The sequence below is a fragment of the Lycorma delicatula genome, chromosome 6 (genome assembly GCF_047948215.1).
Source record: "Lycorma delicatula isolate Av1 chromosome 6, ASM4794821v1, whole genome shotgun sequence".
NCBI lineage: Eukaryota > Metazoa > Arthropoda > Insecta > Hemiptera > Fulgoridae > Lycorma > Lycorma delicatula.
This window is the reverse complement of record NC_134460.1, coordinates 91,938,639-91,955,230: the sequence shown is the minus strand read 5'-3', so window position 1 is coordinate 91,955,230 and position 16,592 is coordinate 91,938,639. Positions and strand designations below refer to the sequence as shown.

The 16,592-nt window shown below is 29.3% G+C and overlaps 1 protein-coding gene across 4 annotated transcripts in view; it reads left to right on the top strand.

Annotated features, from left to right (window-relative positions):
• Positions 1-16,592, top strand: part of Psa (puromycin-sensitive aminopeptidase) — a 78,478-nt gene that overhangs the window by 40,827 nt on the left and 21,059 nt on the right. For 2 of the 4 annotated variants that reach the window (XM_075368100.1, XM_075368099.1), the window contains exons 7-10: positions 551-655; positions 4,529-4,772; positions 7,480-7,760; positions 12,622-12,841. In XM_075368100.1, the coding sequence (XP_075224215.1) occupies positions 551-655; positions 4,529-4,772; positions 7,480-7,760; positions 12,622-12,841 (850 nt within the window). Of the gene's footprint in view, positions 1-550; positions 656-4,528; positions 4,782-7,479; positions 7,761-12,621; positions 12,842-16,592 lie in introns of all 4 variants that reach the window. The other 2 variants (XM_075368098.1, XM_075368097.1) reach the window with 1 other exon arrangement.

The window sequence follows — 16,592 nt, the reverse complement described above, 5'->3', positions numbered from 1 at the left end:
ATCTGACTTAAGAAATTGAAAGTATCATTTTTTTAGCTGCTTTCAAGAAATTTAGGGTAATAGACAAAAGATTGGGGTCAAAAAACTCACTATTTTATGTTTAAAATAAAATTAAATGGGTTAAAATAAAGTTAAATGGGTTATAAACATATAAAAGTTTTAAACAAGACTTGTAGAGAGAACTTCATTCAGAATAAAATTGTATAAAGTCCACGGAATACAAGTGTAAGAATTTGGAAGTTTATTAATAACAAAACATATCAGAATGAGGCAGATTTTAATTAAATATAAATAAAATAAAATTCTCAATATTACAAAATAAAAGAATTAAATATTACAGAAAAATAACAAATGCAATCAATAAAACCAACTTACAAAAAAGTAAACTACTGAAAATGTCTGAATTTTTTCAAAAAACTGTTTAAATCAGTGGTTTGTTTGTCATGAATTCTATATTTGTTGTTTTTAATTTTGACTTAATGAATGTTTGGTTAAGTAATTGTTTTGTGTACACAGGTTATTTATTTTACATACTTTGCTTAAATTCTAGGTTCCTGTCGGTCACCCATCTGAAATAGATGAAATATTTGATGACATTTCATATAATAAGGGTGCTTGTGTAATTCGTATGCTTCATAAATACATAGGAGATGAGGTAAATATAATCTTGCAATTATCTTATTTATTCACTAAAGCCCCTCAGCATTTTTATAATTTTCTATTTAAAATGTTTCGTTGCGGGTCTTATTTAAATAATTATAATGATTATTACTGTATGAGCGATGTTTTATGCTCGATTTTACAAGTCAGTGTTATATACGACAGATTATGAAAGGTTATACAAACACAGGTTTAACTCATAAGAAAAAATGAATTTATTATAATACCCACTTCTGCCACTAAAGGCAGAGTACAAGGCTTAATACTGTTATGTTTATTATTATTTCTTTATTTTGTATCAAAATACATAGAATGAAATCAGTTTCGGAAAATACAGTACATTTCAGTTTTTAGTTTTATTCATTTTAAGTGAACTTCATGCTTTTCATTTACCCTTTCAGTACTCAGTTAATTTCAAACTTCTAAAATTGACATATTTCTCTTCTTTTTTTAAAAAAAAATCATTTGATTTAAAGTTATTTTTTCAAACAAAAAACTGTTCATTTACCATTGCGAAAAAATTAAAAGCTGTCAAAAGCTGAAATTATCAGTAACAGAGCAGCTGGTAAAAATATGACACCAATGAGTCAAGGTTGTGAAAGAAAAATTATTTATTTGTTGGTGCTTATTCAAAAAAAAATTATAGTTTTGTCGATCAAAATCCAGAAAATTCCCCAAATTAGAGCAAAAACTATCTTTGTTTACCCTAGACAAATAAGATTTTTTTTTTGTCTTAGGAAGAAACATATATGATTCTGATAGTATTTTTTCTCCTGAATTCAAATATGATATTGGTTTTTCCCCATCACGCAAGGTTTCTGGGAGACAGACATTTATAATGTCTGTCATTTTAATACTTTCTGCATTCTTAACTACACTCATTCTTAAAATACATACATTCTTAAATATTTAACTCGCCTAGGAAGTAAGAAATGATCATTTTCTGCTATATTTCACCTGTGAAGCATTCCTCTTGATGCTTTAACGGTAATCGGCCAGCATATTAGGATTCCATTTGCCTTGATACCTTTTTCCCATAGCTGAGATCTCCTGATGAAAGTGTTCTCCGTGGTCATCACTCACTGCGCCAAGAATTTCCAGGAAGAAATTTAGATACGAGAGCAGGAAGTGTACTTTTAAGGACATATTGCAACCCAAATTTGTATCACGATTTTATAAGATCATTCACAATATCCCACTAATTTTCCATCTTTCAATTTCCCAAAAACTCTTGAATAACATTTTTGAATGTTTGCCAAGCTGCTTTTCTCCACTGGATTCAGTAGTTCCTCAAACTTTTCATCATGCATTAGTGATCATATTTGTGGACCCACAAATATTCCTTCTTTAATTTTTGCATCACTAATTTTAGGAAACTTTGGTTTTACGTACTGAAACCAGGAGTGTTGTCCATGGCCTTGGCAAAGTTTTTCATTAATCTTAGTTTGATATGTAACAGATTTAGATACGCATACTTAAAATTACACAATGGGTCATGTTTCACATTTTTCTGTTCAGGAATTAGCGATTCGCGTTTAGGCCATTCTTTTATAATTAAATGTTTTTTCTGTCCCTACTGTCCCATTCACACAAAAATCAACAGTCCTTTTTGTATAACCAAGCTGCAGAGCAGGAATAAGTGCAGTTACCTTCAAATCACCACAAATATTCCATTCTTATACTGCATATTGAAGCTTTTCCAATATAAATTTAAAGTTTCATATGTTTCTTTCATACTAGCAGATTAAGCCACAGGTGCTGATGGGAATTTATTGCCATTATGCAGAAGCACAACTTTTAAACTAACTTAAGAGGAATCAATGAACAAGTGCCATTCTGTTGGGTTATGTTCATTACAAAGTGTCTCCATAAGAAAAGAAATGTCATTACAAAACACTAAATCAGTTTCTTCAGAAAAATAATGTAAATTCAGAATGATGATTGTGATAAGTACATATCTTTTTATTCTTTTGAAGAAGAGTCCATCCTTTTAGCTGGGAAGCAAGCATTTCAGACTGTTTTTTGGATAATTTTAAATCTTATGAGATCATTAAGATTTTCTTGAGTTGGTAAATGAGGCTCAGATGAATTGCTTTGTTCAAAATTTGTTGTCACCAGAATTTGTTTCTTTTTCTTCCTTACTTCCATCAGATTCTGAGTAATGTCACATGTTCTGGAGGCTTTGGTATGGTCAATTCTTCACAGTGTGGAACTGGTCTCTTTGCAGATTGCAAGTTAGGGAACACCATTGTGTATTTTGAACTTGATGTAACCTCTTTAATGTTTGTTAAGCAGAAATAACAGTCTAAAGAGTGATCTCTGGGTTCCCTACAAATCATAGGGATAGCAAATGGCAAGTGGTGTGTGCCATCTTTCCATGCAGTGAGAAGGCTAGACCACTAAACAACAGATATGTGGCGCCTAGGTCTTTGTTTGGTCCCTGACTTTACACCCAAAATGAAGTTCATAACATTTTTTTACTAATGGAGTAAGGTCTCACCTTTGGGACTTGAACGTCACTTCACCACATACGTTACAAAAATTGTTGGGATGATTTAAACAAACTCTAGGCATTTTGTAACTAACAATTAATTAAAAGAAATTAATTTGTAAAATACAATAAGTCAGACACACAAAGCACTCACAATGAAGTGTTTACTGGTTCACTACTATCTTACAACTGGCATCATTCTGATGAATGTGTACTACACTAGATCACGTTTGTATATGTCTATACATATCTGAACTTGCACAACACTAGCAATGCTATACTTTTAGTTAGCTCATCTGGTTCCATCATATACAATCCTCTAGGAAGGAGCTTTTACTTGGCAATGAACAAATGAACGAAAAACATTTAAAAAAAATTAAAATAACAAAAACTGTGGATTATGGAGAAATTCCAAATACATATTTGAAAACGGGATATAAAATTGTTCTAAGTACACCTATTGGTACTCATGAGACAAAAATCATGTTGACCATTGTTATTATGTTTCACAGTTTCTACAGACTGATCATTATTTGTCAGATTGCCAGATGTATATGAAGAAAAACTTATAGAATTTCAACAATATGTTATTGACTTACTCAAAAAATTCAATTTCAAACTATCACAAATAGATAATGCCTGTACACTGAAATTCCACAGAATTCAGTATTAGTTTGGTGAAAGAAGTGTTCCTATTTGAACTGGTGGTTATGAAAAAAGCTTGCGAAAAAGCAAACTGTACAAAGCTGTATTTATGCTTGTCATTTTAGAAGATGGAATAAAACTTCCATCTTTGCTATTTTCAAGCAAAAGACTGCCCAAAGAAAGTTTTCCAAAGCGGGGTAGTTGTTTGATATAATGAAAATGGATGGATGGATGGATACTCATTTAATGGATGTATGGTTGAAGTGTATGTGTGGTTTTTTAGATCCAAAAGTTAGTGAAAGATAAAATCTATACTCATCTTTGGCAGCTTCGAGGGATATTTAACATGAAAAATTCATTATTGAAATCAATTCTGATTAGCAATTATTCCAGGAGGATTACTTCTCTCCTTCAATCTTCAGGTGTATGTTTTAATAAGCCTTTTAAAGACAGATTGAGAGAATTTTATTCTTCTTGGATGACAAACAGTGATCATTCACTTACATTTTCTGGAAGAATTAAAAGATCATCTCTTTCCTTGGTCTGTGAATGTATATTGACTGCATGGGAAAACATATCTTCAGAGTTAATGATTAATATATTATAATAATATAAATATTAATATATATATATATTTTAATACAAAATTTATTTTTACTATACTTTTTAAGTTTTACATTTTCTTTCATAAATAATAAAAACCAATTATTAACTGTTGTCAATTATTTTCAGAATTTCAGAAAAGGAATGAATATCTATCTTACAAGACATCAGAATAAAAACACAATGACAGAAGATCTATGGGACGCTTTACAAGAAGCTAGTTCAAAACCAGTCAGAAGTGTTATGTCAACATGGACTAGACAAATGGGTTTCCCTATGGTTACTGTTGAAAATTCTGTACAAGAAGGAAATTCTCGTGTACTTACAATATCACAGTCTAAATTTTATGCTGCAGGAAACAAAATAAAAAATGGTAATTCTGGTAATGATTTTTTTTTTCAATAAATTAACTTGATGATAATAATGTGTTTAGAACTAGAAGAACTGATAATTAGTGTAGTAAATTTTATATCAAAGTGTCATCTGCAGTATTATGTAATACTATACCATAATTCAGTAATTATTATTGTATTTCATAGATTAGGTGAGTCGTCTGTTTGTTAACGTTTGATTCTTCATTGAGCTTCAATATAGTTCTTAAATCTTTCCATGTCCCTTCTTCCTAGTCAATGAAACTTTGCTGCTTTAGGAAATCTCATGTTGTCCATTTTTTTTTAACATGCTGTTTCTAATTTTTTAATTATCAAATATAGACACACTACATTTTATTTGCCTCACAGAAAGAAGGAACCTACCTATATTCATTCAACTTAATTCTCTTAGTGTTGGAATACAGGATTCACTCCTTTACATCAGTAGTAGTGAAATCATCTCCTAATTAATTAATATAATAAATTGAGTATTAGATCCTTGGGTAATATAAACATTGATTGCACAAAATTATAGTATATACTTATTAGTTCATAAATTAACTTTAATCAGTTCATCCATTCATGATTTATCCATTTCTGATCATTTACCTTCAAAAATTTCTGATAGAACTTATAAATATTACAAATTTCAATTAAAATAAAAATTATACTAAATTTAGCTCAAAATGGGTCTTTTTTCAGACTGAATATTATTTTACAGGTTTTGAATTTGAGATTGTCTCATTTTAACAACTTCCATCATAATTGATGTTGAAATTACATTTGAAAAAATAAGGTATTTTTTTATTTGCTATAAAATCCTTAAGATTAAATAATAATTTTCCAGTTACTTATGATTTAAACATTATTTTAGCTGCTACCATTTTGAAATTTCTTTAAATTCCATATCATTTAATTCATGATGTTAATTGAAACATGTGTATAAGAATAAAAATAACATTGAAAGAAAATAAGCCCTCATTTGCTGTGCTGGAGAAAAAAGACTTTATACTTGTGTGGTACCTCTACTAAAATATTTGACAACCTTCATTACTTCACAGTATATTTGGTTTATTCTTTTTAAATATTGTTATATTAACATATAAAAAACTATAACTATATTAATTGTTTTATATTTTATATATATTTTTTTTTTATTGAAAACTTAACTAAGTTTTCAATATTAATTAATTTGATCTAAATTTGAGGGAACCACTGGTATTATATGAATTGACCAGATTTCTGAAGTATTAACTATTGAAATCAGTCAGCTGGTGAAATCGCCCTCATTCCTCTATCAGCTTCTCTACTAATTATTTTGTTCATCCCAGTGCTTACTGTTTATTATTAATATTTTATGTTGTGAGTTGATATTGCTTTATTTTTTTTAGCTCTAACAAAAATTTTATCACTTCAACAAGTAACTATTTAATTTTTACCACCAATTTTAATAAGTAGATTGGTTCAATTCAGTTTTTGATTTTTAAGTTTTATACTTCAAGAAATAAGAGTATATCTAAGATATGATATGTACTTTTAAATATTACAGATATATATACTACTCTCTGTTACTGTATTACGTTTATTTACTATTTGTCAGTCATTATAATTAGATTAAAATGAAGTACTGTTTTTGTTCTTTGCCTATTTATTTTGGTGTGCAAGTTATTTACTTTCTACTTTTAACATAGAATTTGTTATTGTAGGTAGAAAGTTGTGGTATGAGGTAGTTTTTGAAGTAAGTACAGTTTTGATATATTCCACAGTAGCGCGGCAGATACTGATTCACATTTGTGCATTATCTACATCTATTGGCATGTTTCTGACACTACTACTGTGATTGTGTTTACAGTTTCATGTATGTGTGTAAAATACCTATGACTATAAGCAGTGCCATTGATTATGAAATACATATAATTCATTTCTTAAATACAGGAGGCATGAAAGTTGCTGAAATTTATCGACAGATTAGTAAAGTGTGTGGGAATAACACTATGTTTGATGGAATGGTGAGAAATTGGGGTAGGGCATTTAAAGAGACTCATACAAACATATACAGTTGGCATTAAGTAGGTGACAGTCTGTTATTACTGATAACCTGATGTGGAGAGTTAATATAAACGTCTGTGAGAGTAAGTTGTTTATGATTTTATAACTATGTAATGAATTTCCTTTAATTTCATTAAGTGTTTTTTTTTTTTGAAATTGTGTCTGTATTATCTTATATTAATATGTCTTATAACTAACTTATATTTATATAAACTCTCTTGTTTATTTTTACCAATAGAACACATTGTGAAAGTTTGTTACATTCTTCATGAATTGTCCTGTATATAATTTAATGTTGCATTCTTCATAAATTGTCCTATACATAATTTAATACTTCATTTATTGGATTCAATATACATTGAAAAGTTGACACATAGGAGATACTTCATTGAATAACCCTTTATTCAGCTATATTATTTACTGTTAGTGCTAATTTAAATGTATTTAAACTTTTTCACTGCTTCCCTGTTTTTTTATTAAAAACATATGGTTTGTTACCAAACTGTTAACTTTTTTTTTGCCGAGGAATTGTGTCTACTCATTAATCAATTCACATTTAAGCAGAAGGAGTATATGTGTTTGTTAATATATCAACACCAGTTTTGTAATTAACCAAAGATGATTATTATTAATACATGTATTAATTAAATATGATTGCAGGTGATGGTCAGGATGGTGCATTGTGGATGGTGCCAATCATGTTTATCAAATCAGGTGATCCAAAAAAAGAATGCCACAGTGCAGTTTTACAAGAAAGAAGTATGAGAGTAACCATAGATAATATCAAGCCAGATGAATGGGTTAAATTAAATCCTGGTACGGTCGGTTTCTATCGTACTTGTTATCCATCTCATCTTCAGGACAAATTTTTACCAAGTATCCAAGATAAAAGCATGCCTCCTCTTGATCGATTAGGACTATTGGATGATCTTTTTGCTTTGGTTGGTATAAAAAGTAATCTTTTATTACAATTTTTAAAAAAAATTATTTTTATGATTAACATTACAGCAATTGTACAGAAGAATGTTGATTGTTAGGTAGATTAATTAAGTAAAATGCTGAAAAGTAAGAAAAATATAGACATAACAAATCTTTGCATAATATAGTAGCAAGCTTGGCAAGTCATATTAAGGCATGGTTAATATACGATAATGAAAATAAGTTTTGAATCTTAAACTGTTAACAAGGGACAGAAATTTAAAAAATTGAATCAAATAACGAGATGCAGACTTAGCAAATACATTGAGATGAAAAGATTAGCTCAGAATAAGAAGAAAAATTTTTAATAGCAATGATTCTAGTTATAAAGTTAGAGAACTCTATTAACACTGCATCACGTCAAAAGTATAGCTTGTTTTGTGTTTATGTTTAAATTGTTTTTTCATTATTTTTATTTATTACACTATGTCTTTTGTTTGCTTTTCAGACAGTATTAATTTATGTGGTTGATTTTCCATTAAAATTTTAATTGTATTATTCTTTTTGTTTCAACTAAGAACGTATAATTCTTACGTAGGACTACATAGCATTTCTTACTTAGGAATGAATAGCAAGTTTAAGAAGAATATCCATATGATCTTCAGCTACCCATATTAATAAATAATATTGTTATTTAGATGATAATAGCAATATATACTGTAAGTGAGAATGTTGTATGAATACCTATTGAAAAATCAGATGTGTACCCAGTTAAGTGAGGATTATGAAAGGGAAGTTTAGTGTATCCAATACTGTTTTCTTAGCAATGGATGGGAAGAGATAATGATTCGGGACTAGGCAATAGGAATGTTATTTAAGGAGAAAAATAGGGGAAGTTCAAAATGCTCTAGAAGATTGAAACTCATAGATTAGGAAAGAGTAATTGTTGATAAAAGTATTGGTACAGTTATGTGATTGAAAAACGAGAGTAAAGCCTAATTATTGGTGCCTGACCAATTTATGAGGGATTTTACATATCTTGCTGCAGTATTTGTGGATTGTAAGTTTTAAGATAATTTTTTTAAATCGAAAGTATCTTTTAACCAAAAGAAGAAACTACAGAATTAGACTGGAAACCAAGAAGAGGTCCTATGGTAGTGTGCTAGAAAAACTCTGAAGGAAAGGTTATAAAGTAAGAAAAAGGTTATAAGAATAATGGTCTACGGAAACTGACACTGGAGATATATGTGGTGAAGAGCATGATTTGGGGTTCTGGGTAAGACTATGAAAATGGAAGGAATGAAGTAATATTTTCTTCTTACAACACTCACCATTTAATAATTTTTTTAATATATTATACAGTAGAATTCAACATCTTTAGGTATTACATACTACTTAAGGTATTAAACAAATGCAATTTTTCTCAGAATTCTACCAGAATATCTACCTAATTCTTGGAACATTGGTGATATAAAATTGGGATCTTTTTAAATTAAACCCCCCAACCCAGAAAACTAGAAACTTCTTGTGAACATAAAATCTGTAAAGTTTGTCACAAGTTTCTTAGTCTTGAATTGATAGAAACAACTTTTTTCTTCATAATTGTAAAATTGAAATATCCTTCATAAATTGCATGCACGTTTACTCCAAGATTTATATTTCAAAAAAGTTCATACTAGCTCAGAAGTCAAGTTGTACATTTGTCCATTTATCTACACCACAAAAATATTGTTTTTCAGTTCAGAGATATTACAAAAGAAATCAGTTGTTTTCAGAACTTTACTTCATTTTCCTTCAACCTAGCCATTTTTTAAACTGCCTCACTAAAAATATTTCAATCTTTGTATGTAAAGAAATATTTCAGCATGTGATGATTTGTAAACAGCTGTTATATAAGACACAATAAAAACAAAAAAATACCTTAAAACCCCCATAATAAAAGAAGCTATTAAAAAACAAAAATAAAAAGATGTAAAAATATGAAAAGGGATCCGTGATCCTTTCCTTGGGAGGATTATCATCCTGCAAATGCTTCTGTACTTTTAATGAAAGAAAATTGCCAACAACATTTTTCTAGACCTGTTTTTGAATTCCACAAGCTTTACTGCTATTTAGAAAGTAATTTTCATTAGTTTTGTTTAGTCTGTATATTCTTAATAAAATGTTACATTAAGTTTGCTGTTGGGGATCATACCTGGTTACTACTCCTGTGCTGATTTGATTTTTTTTCCTTTTTATTTGTCTAGAAAATGCTGTAATGAAATAAGAAAAAATTTCTTCAAATTTTTAAATTCCTCCTGCTATGATAAACGCAATGCACGTATGCATTGTCAGCACAACGCACATGCTCATATACATTTTAATTTATTAATAAACATTTCTATGACTAAACTTATGTAGTAAGATTGTAAAAAATGATTATTACATACATTTTTTTAGCTAAAACACTACATAATTGTTTTATTATTAATGATATAATTTAAAACATTAAGACATAATGTTGGTTTATCTGGACAAATCTCACATTGATAAATAGTGTCTGCATTTTTCATTTTGATAGATAATATATGACTCATTGTTTCCTAAGATTTTATTGTTTTGACCAGTCAGTCAGTAAGTGGTTATGTTGTGGATGTTTTGGTAATGTTGCTCTCCCCTGATCCTTAGGTGCCAAAAGATTTTTTATTATTCAGTCTGAAGTCAAAAAAGTCATTTTCCAATCAACTTGATGTTTGTTATAAACAAGAAATGAATTTAGGACACTCATTTGAAGGATATATATGAAATTCTTTTTATACCACCTTAATGTGTTTCTTTCACAAGGATAAAGACTCAGCTGTTGATCTTGTCTGTCAATGCCAGCTTCATTAAAATTTGTTGTATTTTATTGTTGCCAAGGGCTTTCCTTTTCTTTGCCTCTCTTGTTTACAGCTATATCCATTACATTTTAGTACTGGCTTAAAAGATACAAAACATTTTGTTTGTGTCTCCATTTTCCTACTATTACACCTTTGCTATACTTCGCATAAGTTTCTGCCTTCCATAATTCTTTCTCTGTTACTTCTTTAGGATTATCTTTCCTGTCTGTACGGAGGGTTCCAGTTGAGCAGGTTTTATTATTGAATAGTTTTTTTAGTTAGTTTTACACTGTCGTAAAAGTTATCCATGTAAACAGTTTGACATTTTCCAAAAGGTGCAAGACTACCTTTTCTGTATGTATTTCACCTCCTAGTAGATCAAGACATACACCTCCAACATACACTCCAGATTTCAATATTAGGCCATTTGGTTCACGTAAATAAAGTTTTACCATACTTAATGGCACTTGTTTTTAAATATATTGTGTAAAAACAAGCTGTCCTCTTCAAACCTCATAACTGTGTTGAGGAAAAGTTCATTTTCTTTACTTGGTTTGTATATGTGTAACATTTTGTTATTAAAATAGTTAATGAGAAGTCTTACTTTCAATACAGGTCATTGCTTGTCAAATCATTTTTTTACAAAATGAAGGCCACAAACAAAGAATAACAGAAATCTATTAGTTACACATATATTCTCCAAAACAAGTTTTTAATAATTTGTTTTAGTGCCAGTAATCTTACATCTTTGGCATTCTTATATTACCCATATGAAAAAGTAGACCAGTAAATGTTTTCAGTTCAGAAATACTAGTTTTCTCCACTGAGCCATCCTGGAATTTTCTGGGTTGTTCTCAGACAAAAAAACTTCTGTTGGTACCAATTGGTTTCCTTGACAGTGGATTCTAAAACCACTTCATCCACCAGTAAATTGAAGTAATTGATGGGTTTATTATTGCTGGGTATTGGAACTTATATTCTGGTGGTATAAGAAAGTAGAAAAGTTTTTAAAGTCCAGTTGCACCAACACATGATTTGGAATTTGGAGCATCAACACTCATGTCTAAAGAAGAGAAAGGTTCTACATCTATTTCAAACTCACTATTACTTGAAGCACTTCTGTTTGGAAGATATTCATCGTCATTAGCATTAGCTTCAAAATATGAATCAAAATTAATTAATCTGTCTATTTCATTTAGTGACAAATGATGATAATTATTTTTCCAACTAAACTGCCTCACTAAAAATATTTGAATCTCTGTATGTGAAGAAATATTTCAGCATGTGATGATTTGTAAATAGCTGTAATATAAGAAACAATAAAAACAAACAAAAAATACAACTAATTGCACTCAGCTTGCAATTAGTTAAATCATCCATATCACTAATATGTTACATAAAAATGGAACACACTTTAGAGATAATTAAACTAAAAAAATGCAAGCATGTTACAGATTCATTAAGCAGACTGATATGGAATGACATAATCTGCCTGGAAAAAGTGCATGATTTTACAAGTCAATGACTCACAAATGAGTCATCTGCACAATGCATTTATCATCACAAACGCACAAGTGTGTCCACCACAGAAAATGTGTTAAGGTATCTTTATATTTACCATTTACTATATTGTTTACAGCAACAAAGATGCTTGTAACTGGTATATAATAAATTATAAGGTGATAAGTTGTAAATTATAATGTTATAACAACATTCAATCATGTTATAGTACTCAAGACTGGATATTTCATCTTAGAATAAAAATCTGTGTTTAGTAATATTTAAAACAAAAGATACATATATAAAGCACTCTACCATTTTATTATAATTAAAGAAAAAAGGTGAAATGTTATAGAAATAAAAATGTAATCTATTAATTTATATTTTTTTTTTTTATGGAAAGTAATAGTAAATATTTCCAAAACCAAATATTTACCATATAAAAATAAAAGAAGCAAACTATAAGGAATCAAAGTTTAATGTACCAAAATATTAAGTACTGCATATAGTACATTTTATGTTTTAGGTCCAAGCTGGTCATTCATCTACAGTACAAGTTTTAAAACTGATGCTTGCAATGACACATGAAGATAACTTTACCGTGTGGTCTACCATATCAAATTGTTTAGGAAAACTTGGTGTACTCTTATCAAATACTGATTTTGAAGATTCATTTAAAGCATATGGGCGTAAACTATTGAAAGATGTTGGAAATAAACTTGGCTGGGAACCAAAACCAAATGAAAGTAAGTTTTTTTTTTATAGTTTTATCTGCTTATTTTTTTATTAAAAATTTTTTTAAATATATTTTAACCCTTTCTATTCGTAAGGAGAATGCAAACAGAGTATTTTCAACAGAAATACTTGCTACATATGCAGGAGGATGCAAACAGAGTATTTTCAACAGAAATACTCGCTACATATGCAGTTACTTACTAATGCATTCCTATTTTCTCCAGATTGTCATTTTCGTTTATATATGATTTTAATCTACATATGACATCTATGGGCCTTAATTTGACTTCGTTTTAGAAATCAAAATACATTTCTAGGTCTGTGCTATTCCAATTGGTTCATTTTACATCATTAATAAAGTGGTATGTTTTAACAGTTAACTAATTTGTAAAATCCATTTTCTTCTTATATTAATAAGTTCTTACAAACTCTGATGATTTTTTTGCTTGAAGATGCTGATTTGGGTGATGAAAGTATTGCAAATTAAGAGAAAGATAATGATCAAAACTTTTTTTTGGGCTTCAGTTTTGGTACCAAAGACAGAATTTGATTGAAGGCAAGGAGTGTTCCTTCCATTCCAAAACAAAGTAGGTGCCAGTACCAATTAAAACATTGTTTTCAAGACAACTTTGGTTTTTTCCTATTAATTGATAATAAAAGCTAAAAGTTAGGTGTAAAAATTTCTCCGATTGCCTCACCCAGATTAAAGTAGCAATCATAATGAGGAATTTTTAGTTTTGGTTGTTGACAGCATTCACTGTGTCAATTTATCCATACCACATGAATCCTATTTCACGTATAATAATTCTAAAGTTGTTTGTTTCATGTCATAAGTGTGTTGCAATGTACAAAATTGTTGTAGAAAATGTCTGCAATGGAAGAACACATAAATATCAAATTTTTCTGAAAAAATATTACCATAATAACCATTAAACTACTTAAAAAAGCATATGAAAATCAATGAAGAAGGCAGCAGTTTACAGTTGGATAAATATTTTAGTGATGGTCATATTGATTTGAAGATAGCATTCAAAGTGAGTGCTGTCTACCTCAAAAATGAAAATGCTTGAAGTGATAAAACAAAATCTTTCAAGAAAATTTTCTTCACAAACAAATTACTAATCAAAATAGGAAATCAACATAGTCACATAAATTTTGTTTGGATACGAGTAATGGAAATTTTATGTTGGAGGATATTGTTCACTACAAATTCATTCCTTATGGATAGTGAGATTGGTAGAGTAAATTGTAAAATGAAGTAGTATTAATTATTTTTCAAAATGAGTGGTTTTTTTTTTAATTTATTAGCACACTAAGTACAATAAAAAAACTACTCAAGATATGCATGCTGGGGAAGTATAAGTTAAGGGATTAAACAAACATTCCAAGTTTTATAATAATGCACTTAATAGAAATAGAAGAACTTATAGTCCTACACAGTTCACCACCCTTATAAGCTGCAAAAAAGATGTTTTTTTTTCCATTATTCAGTTAAGTAGTGTAAAATTTACAAATATACAGTTGACCTGTTGTTATCATATAAAGATAATTTTTTTTATAGTTTACCAAATTGTATTCTAGTAGCAGAATAAGATTATTTATAAAATTTAATTGTTCACTTGCTACTCTGTTTTTCCTTCACATTTAGAACATTTTATGGAGATCTCTGCTTCATCAAAATGATTTATATTAGAATTCAATTTAAAATATTAAAATTATGAGAGTTATGTTTACTATCTCAGTTACTAAAAATAAAATAGACCATTCTACTGCTATTACAATTTGAAGCAGACAATGAAACTATTATTTTTTTTTTACCATAAATCATATGGAGATATAAATAAATATACAAGAGGTTATCTCTAAAGTAAAGACCATCTCATTGTAAAAAAATTAATTCTGAAAACTTTATAAATATTTTATTTCTCTTAAACCACATACGTTGCACTACTTCTTTATATAATCGCCATATGAATTAAGACATTTATTGTAGTGATACACCAGCTTCAATATACCTGTGTCCTATTCTTTTACCACCAGTCCATTTAGCCACTGATTAACAGAATTTTTAAGTTCATCATCGCCTGCTAATTGCTTACCACTCAAAAAAATTCTTTCAATTTCCCAAGCAAATTGTAATCAAAAGGAGCTAAGTATGGACTATATGGTGGGTGATCATAAATTTCCCATACAAATGTTCTCAGTAAATCACATGTCAGACCTGCAACATGTGGACATGCATTATCGTGCAGCAGGACAATGCCGTCAGTCAGCCACCAATGTTCCTGATTTTGAATGGCACAGCATAACTTATGTAGAGTTTTGCAGTAGGCTTTTGTATTTATAGTCGTTCCACGTGGCATGAAATCAATCAGCAGTATACCAAATCGATCCCAAAACACTGTGGTATCAGTTTGCGTCAAAATGGCTGTGGCTTGACCTTCGTTGGTCTGGTTGGTGTTTGAGGATGACACCATTCACTTGACTGCCATTTTCTCTCTGGCGTGTAATATGAAATCCATGTTTCATCACCGGCAAGAATTGAATTAAGGAACTCACCTTTTTCTCTGTAGCGCATCAAAAATTTCAAAGCAAATCCCATTTGGATTTTTTTGTGACGTTCTGTTAAGACAATTGCAGCATCCAATGTGCACAAACCTTTCTGAAGCCTAAATGGTCATGAATAATGCAACCAATAACAACTCTTGAAACATCAGGAAAAAGAAGGACCAGGAAATCATTAAGTGACAATCTTTTCTGATTTCATTATCGACGCATTTCAACAAGTCTTCTGTGATTATGAAGGGCCTCCCCAGACATTCTTCATCATGCACATTAATTCTGTTATTTTTAAACCTTTCGTACCATTTTTGGACATTTCTTTCATGCATTGCATTATTGCCATATACAGCAACCAACTGCCTATGAATTTCAGCTGGCTTAACGCTTGATGGTTTAAAAAATATATGACTTCATGTATTTCACAGTTGACAGCAACATCGATTTTCCTATTCATATAACGTAATAACTTACACCTAATCAAAGATACTACAACCTGACAACTTACAGACAACAATGCAGTGTGTATATTACTAGCGTGGCCATGGACGACACAAGTTCGCCAACCTTAAGGTGAGAAATTCCCCAGCAGCCTTTACTTTAGAGATATCCCGTATATTATGTATTTTTATATCCCTTTATTTAAATTATTATATTAAAAATAAATTTTTCAAAGGAAAGTTAACTTATATTATTATATTGAAAATTACAATAAAATGAAATCTCATATTTTATAATAAATTTGAATTAAAAATTTTTATAATAAGGCAGGAGTTAATAAAATAAAACACTGAGCAAAATTATAAAAAAAATTCAAACCAGTTCAGGTGCTGAAAAATAAAAATATAATTTTAAAATTTGTTTGTAGGATAATCAAGTATAACATTAAATATAACATTAAACAGCATAGTAAAATCACAATTAGGAGGAAAACAATCAAAAGTTATAGAATCTTTTTCAAATTCATTCCAAAAGTTATAAGTAGGTATGGTAAATTATCTCTTAATATCTGAGTTATGTATTTTTCAATAATATGACTAATGGAATTTTTTGATATAGAATATCACAAAATTCCATAAGTAATAAATGTAGCTTAGTAATAAATGATGATAAAAAATTACACAATCCAAATTCTACGGGTGAAATTGTTACAAACATTTGCCAGCTAATTTACCTTCATAATAACTAATAACCTTCTCATGA